The sequence below is a fragment of the Nothobranchius furzeri genome, chromosome 17 (genome assembly GCF_043380555.1).
Source record: "Nothobranchius furzeri strain GRZ-AD chromosome 17, NfurGRZ-RIMD1, whole genome shotgun sequence".
Taxonomy (NCBI): domain Eukaryota; kingdom Metazoa; phylum Chordata; class Actinopteri; order Cyprinodontiformes; family Nothobranchiidae; genus Nothobranchius; species Nothobranchius furzeri.
Genome location: NC_091757.1, coordinates 49,719,680 through 49,745,526, shown reverse-complemented (window position 1 = coordinate 49,745,526; position 25,847 = coordinate 49,719,680). Strand labels below are relative to the sequence as shown.

At 41.2% G+C, this 25,847-nt stretch overlaps 1 protein-coding gene across 4 annotated transcripts in view; it reads right to left on the bottom strand.

The window, feature by feature from the left end:
* Positions 1 to 25,847, bottom strand: part of grid2 (glutamate receptor, ionotropic, delta 2) — an 812,001-nt gene that overhangs the window by 306,859 nt on the left and 479,295 nt on the right. For all 4 annotated transcript variants that reach the window (XM_070546132.1, XM_070546133.1, XM_070546131.1 and 1 more), the window contains 2 exons: positions 21,760 to 22,047; positions 2,217 to 2,422 (listed from right to left, as the gene is read on the bottom strand). In XM_070546132.1, the coding sequence (XP_070402233.1) occupies positions 2,217 to 2,422; positions 21,760 to 22,036 (483 nt within the window). In that variant the 5' untranslated portion in view covers positions 22,037 to 22,047. The remainder of the gene's footprint in view (positions 1 to 2,216; positions 2,423 to 21,759; positions 22,048 to 25,847) is intronic.

Below are 25,847 nucleotides of genomic sequence, written 5' to 3'. Positions count from 1 at the left end.
CCTTCTTCTCAAAGGTCACACAGAGCAATGGATTGTGGGTAATACTCTTCTCTAAAGTCTGTATCAATGCAGACTTGGGTGAAGTGCGACTCATGGTTGCAAAGGGGCGTAGTCAACTTTCGCACTTGAGAATCGGGACACCCTATTCACTCGCGCCCCTTAATGAGATGCAATGGAAGAGCACAAGGGTATTGGGTTTGGGCCGTAGACGGCAGGATTTGGAGTCTCATTTCCTGATATTTGGACATCTATCCTCCGACTGGATAACAACAATGCAACTCCACCACTGACTTGTGACTTGGATGTTTTATCTCCACAAATAACACAAGCCTGAAAGAGTCTTGCCATGCTTTAAAGTTGCTAATACTTGTGGTTAGCTTCCACTGGTTGGGACATTGTCTGCTGTTTCCTGGTCACTAAAACAACAGCCCTCCCTGTCATGAGCCAAGATGGGCCAGTCCGTAAATGTTAAGTGACGGTGTGATGTAGCTTTGAGAATTTTCAAATCCTAGAGTCCACCATCTATTTCCCATCAGAAGCTAACGCAGGAGATCGGTGTAGGAGACTATTTCTATGTTCAGTCTGAATGAAAAGCTCAGTGACTGAATATAATCAGAAATAATCATTAAAATTGTTTTTTTTTGGGTCAACCACACATTTAAAGCTAAAATGTTTAGCGCTAATATTTTTATGTGGTCATTGATCATGACACTTCTTACTCATACTTTCTCTTTACTTTGTGGTTTTTCTGCACTTGCATCATTTGTTCTCTCTGGTTTCGACTTCATTCATATCCTCTGTCTTTCTAAAACCAACCACTAGATGCCATCAGGTTTTCCCAGCACAGCACAATAACCTGTTAAGCTCCTCTACGAACACATTTCTGCACACCCTTCTTCTACATAATGCAACTCTCATACTTTCCAACTGCTGCACACACGTTTCTGTTAGCTTCTTTGTCTTTTGAGCATTTAGGGTCCTCTGTTACGTTCCAAATGCACCCACATGTGACAGATTTGAAAAAATCCTGCGGAACCACCAACAAAACCAAAACTAGTGATCAAAGGCAGATTTATTCAAGGAGATGTATGGGTTGCTTTGTTTCCACTGAAAGTTGAAAATTCAGAGAGAAAAGAAAAACTCATGTTTTCTGGTTTGAGCTTAGCCTAAATTTTTACTTCTCATTAGACTTCATTAGTCACGTAAAGCGGAACTGAAATATTCCCTCAGGATGAGGGAACGCTTACGGCACTTAGTCAAAGACCCGCTGCTTTGGCCAAAAACAGACTCATGTCTTTAGAGTGGTCCACTTAAAGCCTCAGCCACACAATAACCCCATACACACTAACACGAACACACACTAAGTCACACCATAACACCTCATTTTTCACCCCTCCCTTCCCGTCACGCCTCCAACCAAATTAGATTGTGATTGCTCTTTCCGAGGTCACTTTTAATTAAACTGAGATGAGAACATGACACATGGGATTAAGCTCTATCCTACCACTACAAATTATGAATTCATAACTAATGCTGCAGCCTATTGCTTTCAACCATGACCTCCATATCGTTTATGCAGAAGAGCAGAGGAACTCCTCTAATTGTCTTCTACAAAGATAAAGAGCATGATGGGAGATGGGGGTGTGAGTGTCTATACGCGTTTGGGTTCAGATTCCGGGGTGTTGGAAGTAAGTGGCTGGAACATATGTAAGGATGAAAATTAAATCAAAGCATTGTACAGTACTGTTATATAATCGGGTTTAATTTAGGGTTGTTGTACAGAGCACTTTGAATTAATCCTGAAATACCACAGGAGAGGAAGAGAACTGAAGGCGATTTTTACATTCTCATACCAGGTTCAGGGCTAAACCACTAATACTTAAGTGGATTCCAAAGTAGAAACCCTCATTATTTTAGGTAATGTGGTTAATAGGGACTGTGAGCTTACATCAAAGTCAAATGCACTATAACTTAGCTCAAGTGGTATGTTAAAACTGCTTGGTGGACAACAAAATGTGGGTGTGCTGATTAAATTAGACTTGACAAGAGAATAAATTCTTGCTAAATTCCAGTCCAGTTGGAGTTACCTGGAACATTCCTGCATCCAAATATTTGGATCCAATTTAGATCAAAAACTGCAGAAAGCTTGTGCTACTACTGTTAAGTGCAACATTTGTTTACATAATGAAGGTATCATTGCGTTTGCTCTTCCTTACCTCAGTGATGAAAGCCTTGGCGGTAGCAGGGCTCATGAACAGCACTGCTCTTCGTAGCGTGTCTCTGTAGCGGTGCAGCTCCTCCACACGCATTGTCCTGAACAGACTCGTGATCATCATGTTGATATTAGATTCCACCTTCTGAAGGGACACATCCATTCCGTGTTGTGAAGTACGGTCCAGGAAATCCTCGATGCCTCGTATGTCTGGAAAACACAGATTCAAATGAGTGACGACATTTGGAGTCTTGTGCAACATTGAAATTTGTAAAAGGGATAAACAGGATCTGGAATAAACATGGGAAATGATAGAAACTTCTTGTAAACACAAATATTAAGTATCATCACTGACAAGTTTGCAGCGTTCCTTTTTCTGTTGCAGCTAATGTGATGTCGCCCCGCATGAGTAGTTGCAGTAAACATCCAAATCCATCAGCTTTTATTTACAGTTATTCCTCACTCTTACTGGATATGGGCAGTTCAGACTTCATACATCATGCTAATCTGACATGCAGCTCTTCTTGTCAACAGTGTATTTATCAAAACTAAAAAAATAATCCTATTTAGAAACTTGAATGCACAAAACATTCAGTAGATTTGCCCTTAGGGAAGACTGTAGCTCAGATGATTGGAGCGTGTAGACATGTCCTTAGGCAAAACTCTGTAGCCCCAATGTCTACTGCCTCCAAAACACATCTGAGTTAGAATAGCAAACCTTTTAAAATTCCTTAAAGTAATTAAAGCAGCTTTCCAGAGTTTTCCCCTTTCAGAAATTATGTATGATTTTTCAGAAATACGTAAAAGTGATTATCTCATCATGTACTGTGATAAAATGTAAGTGATACGTCTTTCATTTATTTATTTTGCTAAGCACGCCCCGTACCCCACAGAGCTCCGTGCAATAGAAAACTTTGTGTGTATCATTCATCCATTCACACACACATTCACACATTGATGGTGATGAGTTACGATGTAGCCACAGCTGCCCTGGGGCGCACTGACAGAGGTCTTACCCAACAGTCAGCCTGGCGCATCTCTGACTCGGAAGCTCCGGTGTTGTGCACAGTTAACTCCGGTTGTAGCTAGGTAGCTACCTCCGTTAGCTTAGCTCTCACCTCCGTGTTAGCTTTGGGTTAGCTTGTAGCTTCATCGCTTCAGTTCGACAGGTCTTGTCATTTGATCCCAGCTTTAAAGCCCCACCCTCAGCTCCACCTCTTTTCCCTTTTGTGGAATTGTCTGGGCTTGACGGAACCTTTGACATGGTAAAAATGGCGGTGATAGCCACCTCCCATTTTGGCACAAAAACTTATTACTGGAGCCTATGGACACAAATTGTCCAGTATATATGTCGATGCTTACAACGCATTCATTCCTACCTGAGATAACTGCAAATGTATAGAATAAATGAGTGTTCCACACCTTTAAGTTTCCGTCATCATGAAATCTCATTAACAGCTGTATCTGCAGACTTGTTTTTGGAATTAGAAGTATGTCAGAGGGGAGGTGAGCAGAAGACGGCAGGATTAATAAACTTATTTCCAGATATCCGGACATCTAGCCTCTGATTGGATAACAGCTATGCGACTACCATTGTCTCCGTTTGCTTTACAACATTGATGTTTTATCTCCACAAATAACAGTCCTGAAGGAGTTCTGTTGTTGTGGAGTTGCTAATGCTAACAGTTAGCATCTACTAGCCAAGACGGGCTCTGCTGTCTCCTGGAAGCTAAATCAACACTCTTCTCAGCCACAAGCCAAGATAAGTGAGTCCATGGGTACTAATTTTCAATATGACAAATCAGGGGCGTGTCCAGGGAGTGGTCTGAGGTAGCACATGCCACCATTGAAATCAGATTGGCCACCCCACTGAGTTCCATTTCACTAGAATGAAAAAAATAATTATTTTGCGAGGGATAACCATAGGTGCCACCCATTCATAGACAAGTGCCCCACATGGGCCACCCCCTTTTAAATGGCCTGGACACACCACTGTGACAGATATGTCTGGCTTTTCTAATCCAAGAAGCTCCCTGCCTGTTTTCTATGGGTGGTTAATGCAGAAAATAGCAGTAGAAGACGCAATTAGCCTGCATTAGAAACTCAGAGTGACCAATATTATTTTAAAAAATAACAAGTAAAAACTGTTTCTCAGTGAACTTGAACTTTAACACCATTTTTGTTAATCTGCTTTCTGGGTGCCTCCATTTTTACCCGCTTACTCACTTTCAGTGTAGACAGGACATGTACTACAGCTCAACGTTCACAAACTACTTATCTTTCTTGGATACTTCCCAAGTTACATGAAGCGAGGCAGGAGTCACTTTCCCAGTGGCAGTTGTTGCAGATGAGAAGATTGCTGATGTTGCAGTGAGAAGCATCTTCAAAGTCACAATCTTCCCTTTTCTTGTAGTGCCATTAACTGGGCACTATGCACTAAAGCTATTAAACTTCATCTTGTGATGCCTTCAGGTAGCTATCAAGTAACAGAATTAAGTTAATTTATCAACCCATGGCCTCACTCTTATTTTCAGAGAACCTGATCACACAGCCACTACCCGATGTGCATTGTTTAAATAAGTTAAACTAATACAGCTTGTCGTTGAATGCGTAAGAGTGACCAATGCTTAAAATGTTCTGTAAATGTGTAAAAAATACATTGTGATATGTTTGATTTACTATATACTATCAAAGTAACACCAACCTAGGTACCAACCACTATTCTTCTTCTGGCTCTTGGAGGGTGAAGATGCTTTTTTTCCTCCTCTCCTCCATATCTTATCCTCAAGGCCTTTGTCTGTCTGTGTGTGCTGGGTGCACGGCTGCTTCTACATTTTTCTGGAAACTGGAAACTGAAATTAACTTAAATGGATCTCGTCAGTTGGTCTCTCAACACGATTGATAAAATTTTTTCAACGATGAGAACGATGAGAAGGGGCTTCCGAATGCCCCACTGGGACAGACCTAGTTGGACACATCATGGACTCCTGGAAACAGTGGAACTTGATTTGTTTATCTCAGCTGTCTGTGGAAGACTCTGAAGACGTGTGGATATTCGTGGTGTTGGTGTCAGGTTTCCTGCTCATTTGCCTTGGAGGCTACCTGGCTTACCGGAAAATTAACAAGCTGTCGAGGAATATTGGCCTGATCCCGGAGCTCAGAGATGGTTTGCAGCGCGCTGTGAATTCACAGACTCAAATAATTGTCAAGATGAATCGTAAGCTTGGGACTTTGGCGGAGATTCATTCTTTGGCACAAAAGATGGAGGTCATCCAGGAGAGAGTGGACAAATCAGCACGGATTGGGATAGATTAATGTCCATTATTGGGATTTTGAGAGCTTGAGGACCAACAAACTGTAAGACAGAGAGGAAATTATCTCTGTCTGGCCCCAAAACAATTTCTAATCGGAATCTGGCTCCCTTAAGCCTGCAAGGCTCCAACGAAAACTCCCCCTCAGATGATATGTGAGATGTGCCGTCGCTATGGCAACTCAACTCTGTCTCCTTTCCCAGCTTGGGCGGGACTGCGGGAAGGCCGCTGAAACGTTCCAGGGACACTGCAACCCTCCAACCCTCAATGCTCCTCCCCCATCCACACTGAGATGACATGCACTGCTTCTATCGTGGCTGCAGAAACTGAAGTGGGGATAGTCCCAACCCACCACCCCACCTAGTGGACACGTGTTGTCTGAAGTCTGTTGCATATATGTTTGAGGTGTTTTTTTTTTTTTTGCAGAGCAAAGCTGCCCTCCCGGTGGAGGGTAACTCTGAAGTGCCTTTTTTCCCCTCCACCTGAACCAATCCTCATGTAACCCTCTCATCTCTATTAAGGTAGCGCGACTCAGGGTTGCGAATGACCACAGTCACCAATTCTTGTCATGTGTCTTGCCCATGTATGTCTGATCTCTGAATTGTGTGCACTGAAACTCTAATTTCCCTCTGGGATTAATAAAGTATCTTTGATTTGATTGATTGATATAAAAAGTTATTCTGTATGATAACAAAATCAGCATGTGGGTGTTGGTATTTTCACTGCTACTCATCTGTTTTTAATGAGATCCATTGCAAGTCAAGGTAATCCTAATTAAAGCACTTTGGTTGAGACCACGGCTAATGATGTCAGAGAGAGAGAGAGAGAGAGTCCATGAGTGCCGAGCTTCAGTATGTAAAGCATCTACCTAATGATCTATTTGATAAGGAAAAATGGATGACACTGTCGTCACGGGCAGTGTCACATATGAGCAATTAACTGGATTGATTAAAGCTGTTAGGAGTGAGAGTGCTCCGGCAATAGTGATTCCATCAAGGCTTAAATATGAAGGTGCAAAATATTGAACAAAATAACAAGCTATAACAAGTTTTTCTTGAAAACTAAATTCTGTGAACACACTCGCAAAGAGGTCAACGATTTTACTAATATCTGAAAAACACTGAGTTTATAGTGTGGGAAGACTTTTAAGGTTGGTGAAGTGATGGGCAACTTTTTGATGAGAATCAGCGTAAGTAAAAAAAAAATTCTGAAATCCAGAAGATCCATAAGAATCAAACCTAGAGGATGGTGTTTTCAGAAAAGAGAATAAAGGTTGTAAAATGTGTGCTTTGCAAAAAAATAAAAAATAAATAAATAAATAAATAATAATTCATTGAATTTCAAATGTGAAGGCAACCAGGTCCAATTTTACACATTTATACTCAAAAGCATCCTTGTTCTCGACATCAAAGTTAGGCTGAATCCCAGTCTTCTCTTTTTCAAAGGACAAGGATTGAGCATGTGCCGCCCCACTACTGAGCGGATCATTGACTTCGAGACACTTTCCATCAAGGTGCTTTAGGACAAGATAGTGGATAAAAAGATGAGTAAAATTGCTGCCGTCCTTGCCCACCCAGGCAACCATCTGTTAGAGAAATATTCCTCTGGAAGACAGTATCGGTCCATTAACGCCATGACCACCCATCATCTGAAAAGTGTATTTTTTTTCTTCTTCTAGAACACTGTCACCTCTCAACCAGTCCTCCCAATTCCACCGTGGCAAGACAAAATGGAAGACTTTGTTAAAAGGACTTTGTTAAAAGGTGAAATTATGTCTCCAGCCACCTGGATGAGTTTCACGGCTCGTTAAAAAGCCAAATCCCCGATGAACTTTTATATTTTGTGCAATGTATTTTCTTTTTTCCCATTTAAAATATTGAAAGGGTTAAAATTTGTAAGATTAAGAACCGTGTCTCCTTGTTTTTCTTTATTCCATTTGTTCACTGTGGCTCAATGTGAAAGGAGAAGTTAATGTGGCGTAGCAGCTAATGGCATGCAGGGATTCACCTGGATGTATGAACCAGCTCAGCGGTACAATCGGTTCACAAATGAACACTGCTTCTTTTCCCCTCATCTGACTTTTGGTTCCTTGGCCTTTTCTCTGAAAACCGCAACATTCTGAAGACAAATCTCATTTCAAAAGTGTATAAAATCTATTCGACAGACTTTGGACCGGCTACGTGGTTTAATGGTTCAATGAATTTCTCACTGGAAACCAGTTGTGCCAGATTGTGGGGCTGGTGTCTTTTATTCCCAGTGGAACTGTTAATGAAATATTGCTTTTAAAATAGCAATGGCTTTGCTCGTTTCCTTAGCCTTTCATATTGGGACAAGTGCTTTCACAATGTAGCTGTTAAAAGATGCAAAGGCCATACACCAGTCCATTAAATCCAAATAAGAATAAAATTATGTTTGCAGTCACTAAAATAGGTGATATGTCATGAATAAGAGCCACGTAGAAAAGGTTAAACCCATCTAAGGAGAAAAATTCCTCCTAAGAAAAAAGAAAAAAGAGTCTGTCGAATTAAAACCTAAGAATAAGAACTGTGTTAGGGAAAGATTCAAAGTTTGCTAAACTTACAGCCATTTTTCCTCTGCTCTCTGTGTCTGGTTCGATGACGTCAATACAGTGAGACGCATTTGAAGTTCTACATGTATTTTCAGACAAAACCTTAAACAACTTTTGCCTCTGTTTGAAAATAAGTGCTTTCTTGGCAATAAAATGTGTCTTTCAAATGTGAATTATACCATGGGTGGGGATTTATTTCAACCAGATTCCCTGTTGGAGAAACACCTGGGAAAAAGGCATTACCTGGAGCACCGAGAGAACGACACTGAGACAATGATTGGCAGCACTCCGTTAACTACCCCGCGTGAGCTCTTAGAGTTTCCCAGTCAGAAAAAAAGAGTCGTTAACATGTGTGCACACACTCGCGCGTGCACACAAGCACACTCAAAGAGCAGACTCACCGCTCAGGAGAAGAGCAGACACAGAAACTGACTGCAGGACGGAGGATTTCCTGATCGGATCCTTCATTATACAAAAGGCGAGGCGGACGTTTTTCTTGAGGCGAGCGACTCCGAGCGCTAACGTGTAATATAGCAAGTGAGTGGTCAAACCAGGTGGAGGTGCAGCGAAACTGGGCAGGAGTCCAGCGCAGTGCAGCCACGTTGTACTGCACAGACCATCACCCTGCAGTGCTACAGCAACCAACTGTGGCTGATTCTTAATCAAATTGGAGCAGAGATTTAACCTGAAGATGGAGATATAATTACAGTTTAGGGCTTAAATGATACATTTTAAGTGAGATTCACTAAACTGCCACATTAATGATTACACATATCTACAGCAATATTAGACACACCTATTCAGGTTATCAGCAAAAAAAAAAAATTTAATTGGGGGGTGTTAGTCGCTCTTTCAAATTCTTGGATTGTCCCGGTTTGCCTCCATCTACTGGTGAGGTGTGTCAGCTCTGTTTGCAGGAGGGCGCGGCAGTCATCTCAGCTGTTGGGAATTCCACTAATTGGAGGTGCAGTGGATTAAAGGAGTGGCATGACTCAACCCCAGTGCCGGTTGATACTCTCACATGGGTAGCATCTAGCCTTGAATCCGCCTTTGTTCCTGTGATCCTGATCTAGTATCTTGTTCTGCACCACCTACCTTGCCTGGAGTTGTCACAAGTCTCGTCACTCAAGGATCCTCTGGCCTCCTTTCTCCACACCTGCCCGCCTACCCACGCTCAGACCCATCTCACCAGTTCCAACCTCTTCCAGTTCGTCTCCGCTCTAATCCTGGTTTTGGACTGCAAGAACTTTTAGTTATGGACTCATATTCTCCTGGTTCTCTGGTTCTGGCCTAGCTTACCTTCTGTTTTTATCCTCATAGAATCCGGTACCATCCTGTTCTTGTTCACAGAAGCAGTGCCCTTAGTTCTAGTTCTTTTTTCTGTTCACCTTAAAATAAAACATTTGTATTTTTTTTACTTACCTCTTGTGTGATTCTTCATGTCCTGGGTGAAGTACATTACCCACAACATGACATGGATATCATAAACGAAATCCATGATACATATAAAACGAGAATAGAAATTATCTTTTATAGCCCCGTTGACTCGCATACGTTTTTTTCTTACTTTTGGGGACCCATGGTCCGGATCCTGATGGGCATGACTTAAGCTCCTGATAGGAGTGATTCAAACCAACCATGACGCGGGAATTTTCAGGCACGTCCCAGGAGCGTCTCACTGTGCCACGCCACTAAAGATAGGATTGGGCCGCAGCCGCTAGCCTGGCAAGCCATCCTGTATATTTAGCTTCAGCAAAGTACGGTCTAGATTCTATGCTAGCGAGCTGTTTTTGTGACACATCCATTTCCACATTTAACATACGGCGAGACAGGAAATCACATACAGTTTTGGTGTAAAACCTCTCGTAAATTTCAAAACAAGACTATTTAAGTGATGCCATTTCATGTCTATGTAGATTATGTCAAATGACATGACATAATGGCTTATTTACTCCCAGCATTGTTCGAGAAGTGCAGCGGTGTGTTTTCATGGCTTGAATCCTGGCAATGGAGAGGCTCAACATCAAAAATGACATCAAACAGCGATCAAACGTGATTTCCTTCCTTTTGGGTTCAATGGCGGATGGCGTAAACAAACTGGGAGCTTTGAAGTCTCGAAGGATTTTGTGATCTCGCTAGTCTAGTGAGGAGCACAGCAGAGAAGCTGATCCACGGCTGAGATTCTCCTAGTGTGTTCTGGTGCACGGTGTTGCTAGCGAGTAAACCCTTCCGCTGCCGTTTTGCACCGCTGATGCCTCAAGTGTTAAGTAGGGCTTGGGAGAGAGTAACACATCATCTTTCTGTAAATAATATTCTGCCAGAGCCTCCGTGTCTCCAAGAGTTTCTTTCCAATTAAAAACATTTTCACACCTAAGTAATCAAAGTAAAATTTCAATTTGCACCTTTAACTTGTTTTCCACTCAGATTAACCTGCTTTATATAATAATGACTGCTCTTGTTGTTTGTGTCTAAAGTTCATGCATCCATCGAGTTTGCGTGAGCTCTCCTTGGCTCTCCCAGTGATTGGTGCTTGCACTCAGGAGGGGAGTGCTTGATTGCTCATTGTATCATCATAATGTCAGTTCTTTGCAACCATTGAATCCCCAATGATATACATTAGTTGTGAAGGACAAGAAGGCCAAGTGATCTCGTATTACTATTTTACCTAAAAAAAACCTGGGCGGTGGCCAAAGTACTCAGTAATAAATGTCTGCATCATCGCGATTTGTATTATAGTAAGCGAGGGACACTATTTTAAAACTGAAATGCTCAATAGACTAGATAAATTTATTGATCTTCCGTTAAGGTTTATTGTAATCTACTGTTTTGTGTTAGATGTATTAAAATATAAGCAGGAAAACAAGAAGCGCTGAAGAGCGATAAGCACATGGATATGTTACTTTTATTTTTTCTCCGTTATAGTGACGGAAAAAGTTGTCAAAATAATGACAAAGCTTTAATACGTCTGCACCCTTTTCTGTTCCAGTGTCAGGCCAACATTCAATCGACTTTTCTTTCCTTTCAGATGTTACCTCTGAAAATCCTTATCCTTGCCTCAGGCCTTTCACCGTAGCAATGCTCTTAAGCAAAGTTTTTTTTTAAATATGGATGGATTTATTAATGAAATGGAATGTACGGTATTTATTGTGAGCCTAGGCCAAAAGACATTTTTTCAGCTGAAGTTGTAGCCAAACTCCTTTCAAAGTCCCGAACTGAGAAACAGGATCTACTGTGGTCTCTGGAGGTTAATCTCCACCTTGGGGAAAACTGACACCCAGGATGTAAAGCAACAGCCATTCATGATGCTTACTGCTCTTAAAATCTTCCTTTTGTTAGAAGTCCATCTCCTTTCACCACTGCTAGGCTTTTTCCTTCTCTATTGCTTAGATTTTTTTTTCTTCAGAACCCCTCCAGGCGTCACAAGAAACCACCACATACAATTTATCCAACACTCATCAAAAACCCAACACCTAGCTTTTAGGTGAGTATGACCTTTACTATCGCCCAAAATTGTCTCCAGCTGTCTCCAACCCCTTCATGCTATACACCATCTGGTCTGTCTGTTTATTGTAATAAAGCAAAAGCAAATTTACTACAGTATTTATTTTATTTTATTTTATTTTTTGCTAGAATCTGTAGTGATGTCATGGTTTCCTATAAAGTTTAACCTTTGGAGAGCGCACGGTGGGGCAGCTGGTTAGCAATGGTCCCTTGCAGTCTGAAATTGCAAGTTCAACACCCAGTTGTGGCGACCGTTTGCAAGCTCTCTCCATGCACTTGTGGTTTTTCCTCAGGCACTCATGCTTCCTCCCGCAAACCAAAAACGAAGGTTAGTTGACTCCAAATCAGCCCTGGGTATGAGGGTGTGTGTGCATGGTTGTTTGCCTTTGTGTTGCCCTGTGATAGGCTGCACACCTGTCCCCACCTCTCACCCATTGACCACTAGAGACAGGCTCCAGCACCCTGTCATCAAACAGGTATAGAAATTGGATGGATGGATGTAACCTTTGACAGCATGGACACCACAGACACAAAGGCACAATTTTTCTCCTTGTTAAACAAGACTCTTCTCTCTTTTCTTTCATACATTTGTTACAAGCCCACCAACAGGGATGGCGCTCACACAAAAGAAAATAAATTAACTGGATTCACTCAGAGGTCAGAAGCTAAGGTGAAAGGTTTTTCCACAACAGTTGTTTTGTGATTTCTACTTTTTACTCCAACCTACCAAAATCTGCTGCCTTCAGGTTTGTGTCTTATGGTGTTTTATTTTGTGCCTGTTACTTTTTAATCATGAATCAAATGTTCTTTGCTTTTTTTTTTTTGTCTCAAATTGTGTCAAAATTGAGACATGACATGAGTTTGAGCCTTACTGGAGTCATCTTTTCCAATTGACTTTTGATGTCTAGTTCGTTTTCTCCAAATTTTCATAGAGGATCACGTATTAAGCCAGTCCTACGAGTTTTGCATTGTGCGTTTTAGCATACAGGGAGCAATTAACACCAGGTCCCAATCAGCAATTGTGTTTGAATGTTTGAAACTCAGCTCGTCCTTTTTGAAGGTATTGCACTGTTAAAGCAGCACTATGACCCAAATGTACCAGAACTGCTCACGTGGCGCATACGCCAACACATCTGCCCAACTATTTTCGTGTTCACACACACACACACACACACACACACACACACACACACACACACACACACACACACACACACACACGCAAGGGCCTGTCTTAGCTGTTATTTTCGTGAAGGAGTGTGCACGTACAGCATGCGCGCCTCGTGCACGAGCCTACTATTGAAGCTGCTGTTACGCTTTTGGCCTGAGGGGGCAATCGCGAGCATAAAAATTCAAAACTCTGTAAAGTCCCTTTAAAACAGCAAATAAAATAATATAATTGACATAATACAACTTAATGGTAAAATAAAATGAAAAAGAATACAACAGTTGAATTGTGTTATTGTTAAAATTAAGTGAGTGAGCGAGCTTCATGACTGTTATCATTACAAGTTAGATAGCTTACATAAAAAACAAATACATTTAAAAATAAACAATAACTAAAGCAAACATAGCTACAGAACTGTAACATTTACTGCAAAAGTTACTGCTGAACAACAAGACACCCCTCCCCCTCGCACGCGCGCGCACACACACACACACACACACACACACCAAACACTGTCAAAAACAGGAAAATATAAAGTAAATATAAGTATTACTAATTGTAATAATTCTTTCATTTAAGAAGATTGATACTACAGACAACAAACAACAGAATGTAATTAATAATGTTTGTGTCACAAAAGCTAGTGGTGGTGATATTGATGATTGATGTTAATACCTGAAATTGGAGTTTTTAAAAAAATCGGATATATTTGTTAATTAAAGTGGAAAGAGTAAACACGTGTACACCTATAAAAGCTAACAGAATAACATAAAGGAGATATTGTAGTTATACATCCCAGATGTTTTTAAACTTTAAACATTTGTAAAACCATTTAATCACTTATTTACCATTTCATAAGGAGAAAAAACACATATGGGATGTACTGGTTTAAGGGGGCTAAATTTAAAGAATGTTCTTTTCTACATTTTCTCTTCTTTAGCACAAAATGCTGATATTCAAATAAAAATAACTTTCATGGATTCATGACGAATACGGTTTAAACTCATTATGAGAAACAGGATAGGAACTCTATTCTCATGAGGTGGGAACAATTCACAATATTGATTTCATTTATTATTCATGAACCCAGGTTAAAATATTTATCACTACATATTATAAACCATCGTGCACGTCTTGTGCAAGTAAAGGCCAATTTTACACAAGGCAATAAAATAACATTTTAGAGAGCTTCTCGCCTTGACCATCACAGCCAATTCATCGTATATTTAGTCTTTGTGAGGTAAATCATTCTACTCCACTTGTTTTATTTCTTTTATTAAACTGCCAGTCTGAAGACAGAGATGTCTCTGGAAGACTGCTTCTGCTAACACCATTTGCATTTGCCCTCTCACTATTATTGAGGCCGTTCAAAATGTTGTTACACACTTTAACCTTTTAAAGAAATAAATGATAGGAAATTGGATCAGTACTTGTGCATTTCATTTCAATTAAAAAAGGGGAAAGTGAAACTTGAAACTATGCTTTTGTTCAAACTTCAAATATCTTTGCCTCAGGCTCCCACTGTCATTGGCTTGAAAAGGGTTAAAGGAAAAGAAAAGGATGGCGTTATTACCACTAAGTGGCGCCTCTTTCATTTACTCCAGGAGGCCATTGTTTCTTTAGTTCACACAGATTATGGGCAAGGTCACTCAGCAGGTAAAAACAGCACTCACTTAGGTTTTCACGAGGCCTCGGGTTGTGCTGAAATGCATAGAACACCTTAAAAATAAGTTCAGGAATAGGAATAAATAAAAAGAGGGGATGAACAGAGGAGCTGTAGAGAATGGATAGAGAGAAAACATGTGTTCTTGGTGTCCAGGATGCACCAGCAGAGCTGAAATTAAGGACAGAGACGGATGCACTGTACCGTCATTTGAGAGGACACACTCGACCGTCTGTTCTCTAAAGAACTCCTTCTGCAGAGACGAGGCTTTTGGGAACATCGCTATCATCTTAAAAGACCACCTCTGCCCAACCCCCCCCCCCCCCCCCCCCCCAAAAAAAAAAACAGGGGGTGAGTTCATAAGGGAAGAATGATGATTTCTTTAAGGGGCCTTCTGTGACTGAAAGACCATCACTGGCAAAACCCACAGGATCCGAGTGATGAATCAGATGACACAGAGCACAGAGGGGATAGGAGGATTTAAGTGGGTTACAAACGTGTGTGTGTGTGTGTGTGTACTCATGTATATGTGTAAGCGTCTACTGTGCAGATGTTGAGTGTGATACAATACATATGGGGGCAAATTCAGTGTTTAAAGGACTTCAGTGAAGATTGCTGCTGCAGACAAAAGGCACTCCCACTTTCACACTTGATCAGTGAAAAATAAGAGCAAAGTAAAAATCCGTCACCAGCTGGCAGGAATGCATTTGTTGGTGGTTTTAACACAGTTTTAAAGGTGTGGATTACTCGTTTCATCAATAGGTGCGTTTCCATAGCTGAAACTTTAGGTTAAATTCTGGGAGGGAAACATTTACCAGGAGATGTGACATCCTGGCCCTCTCAGCTGTTGTGTCTCCATTCAAATTTAGCCCTTTCAGGACTTTGCACAGATGCCAGCATACTGTCTCATGACTGCTTCGGCAGTGAGTGATGTCACGGATCAGCACCCAAAAGCATCCAGAGTAACATTAATGACATGAAAATAATTTATTCTGTCAAAGTACAGCATCATTTTATCCATTCAGAGGACGAGAGCACGAGTGTGATGTAAAATGTGGCGTTTATTGGCCAGAAGAAGATCAGTTTTTATTTTTTTTTTACGGAGCTCTGTAAGACAACAAAGCCCGTGAATTAAGTCATTGTTGGGGAATTGCATTGTTTTCCGGGTAAGGGAGTTTAGTAACTGCTGTGGGGGAATTCCGTCGTGTTTCAGGGCGTCTGAGTTGAATTTTAAGCGCGATCTGTGCTTATTTTCTTTCACTTTCATTCTGCTTCACCAGAAACTCATAGTTTCCTTCTGAGTTACAACCAATCAGCACGAGTTAACCAAAAGTCCTGCTCAGCTACTCCACCAGCCAGTTCAGAGTACCTTCCCCTGATCAGGTACTCATAAAGTTCCTGAAAATGACCTCGGTAAATGGCCGTTAGGATGGCCCGGTCAAGTGGATGTCATTACGTTTTTATGAATTTATCCAAATGTTCTGATAATGGCCACACACCATATACATTTGCACTGGTCTCTAGTAGGAATGAATACCTGGCAGGCAGTACTCAGAGCATCTGAAAGCCCACGACCCCTGTATTAGCAGTTACACGTCTGCAACATCACAAGAGAGCTCAAGATGGCAGCTTGTGGAGTCTTATTGTCCTGATATTTGGACAACACGCCTGGATTGGATGACAGCAACGCGACTCTACCACTGACTTGGAACGTTGATGTTTTATCTCCACACATGACACAAGCCTGGAGGATGTTTTTCTGTGGGGTAAAGTTGCTAATGCTAACAGTTAGCTTAAACTAGCTGAGACATCCGCTGCTTAGTCCTGGATAGTTAATACAACAGCCTTCCCCGTCATGAATCAAGATCGTAGAGTCCATCAGTGTCAATTCACAGTGTGACATAGATCTGTGAGGATTTGCAAATCCTAGAGAAAATCGCCACCTATCACCCCCCCCCCCCCCCCCCCCCCCCGCCCCAACACCACCACACTTGGAGTTTAAACGTGTGGTATACTGATCTCACAAATCAAAAACTGCATGTTTGTGTTTTTTCTCCACAACATACTTGATTGGAGAATTCCCATTCAGTGTTGCTTAGGGCTGATTTAATTGTGGCATTTATTATGCCGCCACCTGAGTAGTGGCAGTAGCATTTTCAGAAGGACACACATTAGCAACTGCTCAATATTCACCCAGTATGAGCTGCCTGATGGAGCTCCCTAGTTACTTTTAGAGGACATGGGGTATTCAATACACAGAATGTCCTGAAAGATTGAAGTTCACTTTGAAGAAAGCAAAGTAATTCTTCTGCAGAGATCCAATTGGAGATCAATGCATACAGCACATTAATTATGTTAATTGACTGTAATGAGTCAAATGGAGCTCCATTATGACTACAGGGAACAAATCAACGCAATACCAGAAGCAACCAACTACTACACATGTTCAAGCCAAAACTTTTAGACATGCTGTACTACCATCCTCCCACCTTTGAGAGATGTTACAGACAGTGTTTTCCATTAGACCGCAAAACACCCACACTTAAATCAGTCATTCAAGTGAGATCCAAAATGGAACATGTTGAAAAGCTTCCACCCATTAGGAGACCTGCAGCAAGAGTGTTCTCACCTGCATGACTCAAACGCTGCTTTTTCACGGTATGTTATGGCACAAACTCGAGCAAACTCTCACGCTTCTTTTAGGTGTTCTTTCACAAACAGTGGCTGGTACAAGGTGCTGTTTTTACCTTGACTGCAGACAAGTTTCCAAACAAGCCGAGCTGGAGCTAAAAGGTGAAGTGAAAATACTGCAGACCCAAGAGTTTTTAACGTTGGCACCTGTCATTGTTTCAACAGCATCTTGCAGCAGTGCTCAACTCTGACACACATGGGCACAGCTCCTTGTTTTCAAGAAAGACGGTGGCTGCAAATCCCTGTGCACAGCTTATATATCCACAACAATTGGCTATGTTCAATTTATACACCTTTTTTTATTTCTTATTTGCTTTTTCCATTGGCCCAAGATTGCCGCTGCTGCGATGCACAGCTTCTTTTTTGTGCACAAATATCTCGAAATGTCCTGCACTTGAAGCAGTCCCAAACTTCCACAGTGCCTTTATTACACATAAATGTCAGAGTACTGTTTACATGTATATTGTTAGAGCAGTTTCACAGTGGTGATAAGAGATTATTCTTCAATTTCAGTGACATGTAGAGGGAGCCATCAACAGTGAAAAGCTAAGTGTTAGACACATAAACTGTAAAACATGAGGAAATTTAACAGCATAAATAAAACAATAACCCTGTAAAGAAAAAGAGGCATAAAAACAATGAAAATGATGAGAAGGATGCAACACTAAACACTCACAGAGCTAAATGCTTTCAGAATGGCACAAATAATGGTTCTCACAACATTTGCCACCTTGGTGTTGCTATACTAAAGTGGAGCTTCAAATATGTCAAAGGTTTCAAAAGCCTTTATGGGATCATTACATCAAAGTATTTAGCATCAGCATTTTAGGCTTCTGATCCTGATCCCATCTTTTAAATTCAAATCTGATCTGATAGTTTGCCTTTACTATTGAAATGTATAAAGCTGAAATATGTTTTAGCAAGTAACTCAAGTTCATTTTCTAAGACTATTTTCATTTTTGGGCATTACCATTATTGTTGTAAATACCATGAAATCAACTTCCTGGTTTTAGACCGGATGTAGAATGGGTTAGGCTAATGCTAGCTCTCTTACACAGCGTTGTGAAAGTTACTTTTAAAACGTAATTAGTTATAGTTACTAATTACTTTGTCAAAAAAGTTACTCAGTTACGTACAGAGTTATGAGATTATAAAAGTAACTAATTACCAAGAAAAATAACTACTTAGTTACTTTTTTCATTAAAGAATGCAAAAAAATGGGTTAATTAAATGTACTTAATTTACTATAAATGACTACAATAGTGAAATATAAATGACTAATGACTGGAACATAATAAAATGTATGTCCAAATGTTTTTTATAAACCTGAATAATTTAAATAAATAAGCACTTAACAGGAGGAACTACTAACATGAAAATTGCACTTATCTAGACTATTAAAAGGTCACTGTGTAATTTTTAACAAGACCCCAATCAGCTAAAATTTAAAATTGCAAATACAAACACCTGTAAAGGTTCCCGAGCCTTTCAATGGTCTCTCAGTCTGGATAAATTACAGAAATAAATGTAAATTTGTACAGAATTTTAATTTTTCCAGTGTGTTTTAGTAGCATTTCTGTTGCTGCTAATCTAGTAATGGTTAAATAAATAAATAAAATCCTTTAAAATTACACTAGAAGAGGCACAAACCTGATGGAGGACTTACATTTCCTAACTTGGGTCAGACCCAACCACAGAAGAGCTGAAGCTGGGTGGTAAAGACACACAGGTAGTTCTAATAACACCTGAGCTCCATGACGTTTGAGACTGATGCATCAGTGATACAGCGGGACTAAAGACGTGATCAGAAACAGGTTACAGCTGGATGATCTAGGAAGGTAGAAGATCAGGACGTCTGAGCGGTGAACAGGTGAGGACCTTCGGGATGTCCCGCTGTCACGCTGATTGGTGTAGACTATTCATCACGTCTTCCTCGTTCTTCACGGGCCGTGATGCACTTGGATGAAAACATCTGCTTCTTTAGCTCCTGATCAGCTGATGACAGCTTCAACACACCGCGCTGCTTAACGGACGCTTTTACTTATCAGTAACAGAAACAACGTTTTGATAAAAGAAGACAGTAATTAATTAGTTTGCTCATTACTGAAAAATATTTTTTTTTATTAATGCGGTTATTTTAAACGGCGTTATTCCCATCACTGCTCTGTTGGGTCTACAGCAGGCTGTGACTGAGACCGTGAGGGTCTCCGCCCACCCGGCCAATCATCATCGTGTTTGTAAGTGCGTTACCGACACCTCTCTCTCCCTGGCTGCAGCTGAAGTGTGGCGGTCAGAAAGCCTCACGCTGCTGCTCAACGTTCAACAAGCACATAGTAACGCACAACCTTCCGTCCCCAGTAGCGGTAACGGCGTTGCAACAGTGGGAAAAGTAATTAATTAGATTATTCCGTTACCCAAAAAAAGAACGCTGTTAGTAACGCCATTATTTTTAACGGCGTTATTCCGATCACTGCTCTTGCTGCAGCATACGTCTCCACAGGAAACGTCGGGTCCGCTTCCAGAATTACGGAGAATCGCAGATGCAGCAGAGCGGGACGTAAACTCCAGGATTATGGAACTTTCTGGGAGGGCTCTTGAAAACTCCTGGAGCTCTGCACATTAAATTGATTGTTTACCGCAGAGATCAGCTGTGGGCGCTGCTTACGCTGGCTCTCTCTTCACGAAAACCTGGTTCTGCCTCCAGAATTGAGCTCTAGAGAGGGAACGGAGATATAAACCATATCTACCCTTCCTGATTATGGTAAATGTTTGCTCTCTCCCCAATAAAATGAACAAGCTCTCAGCGCTGACCTGGCTGCAGTGGGACTACTTACAGCCAGATGTTTTTTTGAGGAAGACGTGGATGAACAAGCTCATAGCAGACTGAGGAGATCAGGTGGACTCATCAGTTGTAATTGCCGATCGACGATCACTAAAAAACATGAAAGAATCTGCCCGACCCGATCTTGGGATAGAGACATCCCTACATCAAACTAATGCACAAAACGTAATTTTTGTATTATTAATTTGTCTTTTTCAAGTTCAAGGTTGTGACAAAATATGTGTTAGGGATGTCCCAATCCAATATCTATATCGGAAGTAATTTGAAATCGGCCACAAAACACTTCTCGGATTATACTCCGTCCAAAAACTCAGATAAAAGTAGTTTGTTACGCTTTAAATTCCATTCCAGCAACTCTATTCTATACTTTTGCATCAAGATGAAATATATGCCATTTAAGGTAACATGCTCCACCATGATGGAAAGGGAATGGTAGGTTGGTTGGGAAGAGTTAATCTCGGATGAATGTCTATAACTATTCATAGCTGTGTTCTGAACCCACTTCCCAGGGTAAGAAGGTACTCCACACAGGAATGGTCTCAGGATGCTTTACCATTGGCACAATGCAGAAGCGATGGAAAAGCCCACCTTTAGTTTTCCCTGACAATCCCAGATACCCCAAGCGATCTAAAATGGGATGTAACAGGAATACCCACTTTACCAAACAGTTTGATTGCTGTTTTAGTGTTTCCCTGATATAAGAAGAAGAAGAAGAAGAAGAAGAAGAAGAAGAAGAAGAAGAAGAAGAAGAAGAAGAAGAAGAAGAAGAAGAAGAAGAAGAAGAAGAAGAAGAAGAAGAAGAAGAAGAAGAAGAAGAAGAAGAAGAAGAAGAAGAAGAAGAAGAAGAAGAAGAAGAAGAAGAAGAAAGAATGCATTGAACTTATATAGCGCTTTTCTAGACCCCCAAAGACACTTTCACACACTCACGTTCACACACTGCTAGTGATGGTAAGCTACTTGTAGCCACAGCCGCCCTGGGGAGGTCTGACAGAGGCGAGGCTGCCATTTGGCGCCGTCGGCCCCTCTGACCACCACTAACACAGGCAAGTTGGGTGAAGTGTCTTGCCCAAGGGCACAACAGCAGGATACCCCTGGCGGGAGCTGGAATCGAACCCATGACCCTCCGATCATGAGGCAACCCGCTCTACCACCTGAGCTACTGCTGCCCCCATGATATGTTTCCTAGAGAAAGGGGCTTCTTTCCTGTCCTTCACACAAGGCCTGAGATATTTATGCAATGATAGTACTCCAATCCAGAAGCTAGGGGGACTTTAACAGACAACCCTGGAGATCTTTTTGGCCATAAAAGCCTTTTACACAATAGAAATTGATTTTTTTGGGTCACTCTTCATAACATTCAGGAGTTTATGTAAAATGTCATCTTAGAAACTGAGTTAGCAAGCATCATGACAGTTAATATTTGTACACATGATTCAATTTACTGCATGATACCGAGACAGTACATCAGTTTTAATGGCATTGTAACAAATTAATCAAAAAGTAAAACGAGCCACATGCACAGACGCATCCACAAGTTGTGAAGTGGTCTGCACACTGCGCCTGGTAGCTGTGCAGTGGGAATCTATGGACTACTGCTGGTGCCACATTATAAAAGGGGCCGGTGTTTCTAGTCTAATGCTAGAGCTAATGGACTGGAAAGAGTGAGTGTCAGAAAGAGAAGGAGGGTAAACGAGAGATCATGCACACTAGCAGGCAAAACGACGTGACACGGGACAGAAGCTGCATGTGGGTTCTGCCTGTTTCACTGTGACTGGGAGTCTTCGTGTTTACTGATAACTTACCAAAATCGGAATCATAGAAGAGGACAAACTTCTGCCAGCTGTACTCAGACACCACCTGCATGATGACCTCGTTGAGGTACACAGGTGGGCGGACCATTAGGGTGTAGTCATCTGCTCCTTGAATGCGGCTGGTGGGCGGGCAGGCTGACCGGGGTGTTCCCACTGGGGAGCGCTGAATGTAGAGGTGGGGGATGTGCATGGCATCAGCCAGGGTTTGAAGACTGCTTGCCGACATGCAGCCGATTGAGCTGACGAGAGCCAGAATACCACGGTTCATCAGCTCACAGGCTGGATGAAAGGGAGAGAAGAAAACACAGAGGATTATGTTACTTTATAATCTACATTTCCTTTAATCCAGAGGTTTGCATTATTTTGTGAGCTCAGTGATTGTTTGGGCTAAAAGGGCACAAGATCAAGTCAAGCTATAAAATATAAAAGCAACAATTGCTAAATCAGCAAAAAAAAACTATAACAATTGATACGGCTTTAATATACAAGTGTACAAAATAGAAAGAAATAAAAGTAACTGTGTATGCACAATAAAAGCAATGTATTCTGCTCATCCAGGACAAAGGGTTAGTGAAAATAAATGGGATTTCATCGTTGACTACAAAGGATCAAGGGTTCTGGCGGCTTTGATGAGAAAACGTAGACTGTTCCACAGATCATGGGCCATCACCAAAAAGAGGTCTGGCATCTCTATTTTTGAACCTGGATCTAAGAATGTGCAAAAGTAATTGATTTGTAGACCTCAGTGCTCTGGCTGGGGTGTGGGGGTATAAAAGTTCAAACAAGTCAGTAGGTGATATAGCATTAGGACTCAAAAACAAGTAATGAGATCCCTAAATGGGTTCTGAAGTAGACTGGAAGAGAATGCGGGCTGGCCCTGGGCAGGTTTGACGTGATGGCGTTGTTCCTCTTCTGTCAGAAGGCAGGCAGCTGCCTTCTGCACAGCTCACAGGTACCCAACAAAACCAGGCCAACACATAAAGTCATGTAAAGAAAACTAAGCCTTCACTTGACTGAGGAAAATATGCTAAATTACAAATGTTTTCATTCTAAAGGACCACAACTTCAATGACTACAGTTTCTTATAGATAGTTTAGTCTTGTTTTCACAAATGCAACCTTTGTTTTAAAGCCTAAAACCATTGTAAGGTCCCCAAAAGCTCATTTAAGGTATATTTCCTCTGTATGACCAACATATGCCCAAGTAATGATTGACCCTGAACCATCAAAATCTCCCTCCATTGTCATGGATATAAGACACTTGGAATGAATGATTGTTTTTTGGATCATTGTCCTTCAGCATCTTTTAAGTTTAATAGTTTATACGTTTTCTCTAAGTTATGACCACTAGACCCTACTTCACTCTGGAAGCATCAACGGCACGGAACGGATCGATTCACTTGGGAGCTTCGCTGCGAGCCAGTACTCGCCGCCATGCTCCTTGCTGGACTCACGCAACGCATCTTCACACCCGAAGCGTTGGAAAATGACGATGGGTGACAAAGCATTTGTTTCCGATGCGTTGGGACTCCCAACGCTTCGGGAGGCGATAAGCTGTGCCAGAGCATTGGTTTCTGACGCTAGCGGTAAAACGCACATTTAACCGACATTTAACCTCTAACCTCTTGCTATGTAACCTTCCCCTCACCCACATCCTAACCTTAACCCTGTTGCTCATTCTAAACTTCCCGTTAACCGTGTTAGAGATGGACGTTACAACCAGAAACAAATTTTTGCATGCGCAAGAGGGTTAAGGTTAGGATGGGGGTGAGGGGAAGGTTAAATAGCAAGAGGGTAAATATCACAATTCTGTGAAATCTCCATTTTACAGCGGCAGTCAGAAAACGACACGCTGGGACTACCAACGCGTCGGAAACAAACGCTTGGTGACCCATCGTCATTTTTCGACGCTTCGGGTGCGAGAATGTGTTGACTCACAAGATCACAGAAACAAAAAAGACTTCCGCCATCCCCCTTGCTACACTTGTGAGATCGCAAGATCCCTCGAGACTTCAAAGGTCACGGTTTGTTAATTTGAAACTGAAATTGAAATTTGGAGCTATGATGTGTTAGCTACAACTCCACCACCTTGAAAATAACATACTGGTAGATTCCTGCTCTGATAGTAAGACTTGTACAAGATTTAAAACCACCATGGTTCCTGGATAAAAACAGTTCCTAAGGCGAGAACGTGTCTATAGTTTCACACAAACTGCCTTAAGTTATTTTAGGGGGAAATATCTAAAAACAAATAGAACAGGAACACTGATAGTATTTATATTAAACTTCACTGGAAAACAAATTATTTTGGTCATTATGAATATTTCATGAAAAACTATGTAGGCATGTTAAAAAGCATCTCACAAGGACACTTAAAAAAATAGATATGAAAATGCAATAGCATTATCATTTTATGATGTATTTGCTATTTGTGATTTTTCTTAAAAATAAACATTCTAATGCTAAAACAGAAAACAAACACTGAATGAAATCCTCTTTCAAAAGATTATGATCAATCTTCCAGTTGTTTTTGTTCTGCTGCTTAAGTCTGCCTCAGCTCTGAGACGCCATGTTCTACTTTACCTCCCTCTTGCGCCTTTGGTGTTTTCAAAACACCTCCACCTCCAACCCTCTCACCCCACTCCCCCCTGTTATCCCGCTTCTTGTCCCAAATAGCCCTCTGAGTTGTTACCTTTCAGTCCCAATCATTTCATATCCACAGTCTTGCAGTGATTTTCATTTTAATTGCCTTGCAGCACCACAGGATGCAATGTTCTGTCCTCAGTTTGGAGTCAAGCGTCTTCCTTTTCCACCTACCAATCTCCAGTTTTCACCATCTTTACTCTGCGTCCTCCCTCCATCTCTTGTTTATGCTGGTGGCAACACCAACACCCCCCTAACTTCTTTCATTCTGTCGCTACGTCTACCGTCCAGCTTGTTATTTTATTTGTCTTTTCAACCAGTTCCCACCCACACTGTGTGTTTGTGTGCTTGCCCCTGCCTTCCATCCCTCATCCATCTTGATCTGCATTTCAGCTCTCACTTCTCCTCTTCTATTTCTCTGCTCTGTGGTTTTCATTATTAGATGTGTCTTTAATTTCTAGGTGACTGGAAACTCGTCACAGAGACTCTGGATGAAACAAAACATGATGAAAAACAGAATGCGGAGAACACACACACACACACACACACACACACACACACACTGTGCAAATGCAATGTATAATAAACACTCCTAAAACAGACATTCCGAATGCCACAGGGAGTTTTCTGTTGACAGTGCAGAAATAAAGCCAAAAGAAAGAAAAAAAAGAACACAAAGTAAAAAAACAAACAAAAATGTCTACAAGAAAGAGCTTGGGGAGACAGATTTCTGGTGCTGAGAGAGGCAGAATAAAACATCGTATGAGCGCATGCATGTGTGAAAAGCAACATAGAACCATACAGGTTGACAGGGACTCCTAAATGCGCTGGGCTGCAAGAAAACAACCTAATGATTTGGATCTCAGAGTAGTTGACTAAGAAGTTCCAAGTCGAGCTAAATGAAAGTTTATCTCCATTGCATTTTTAAAACAAGTAAATTAATTAACACCCTCAGCTAGCTAAAAATACAAAAAGGTGTACGTCGCGTGTTAACCTTCGTGTGAATTATGCAGCAGCGTGGTGTTTTATTTTTAAATGTGTAAAAAATGTAAGTTAAAGCATCCCTTGTTTAACATTTATCATTTTAAGCGGCACAACACCATTCTGGATGGGCAAAATGACCCAGTGCACAGCTTTAAAGGTATAAAAGAAATGTCCATTTAAATTCAATCTATGTTTCAAAATGGCTCCAACCGTCACTCCAGCAGTTCAGTGACGGATTTTTAATTTGGAAGCAATAATGTTAAATGTGTGAGCACACACCCGATCTGCTTTTAACACCAAAACATTGTAAGAAATGATTTTCCTTCACAGCAAAAGCCAAGAGGTTAGATTAGTCATACATTCCCTCCAGGCGTTGATACAGATGATTAATGAGTGGAAGCCAAAGCAGTTTCCATCCAACTGCCCACTGCACGAGTCTACATTTTGAGAAAT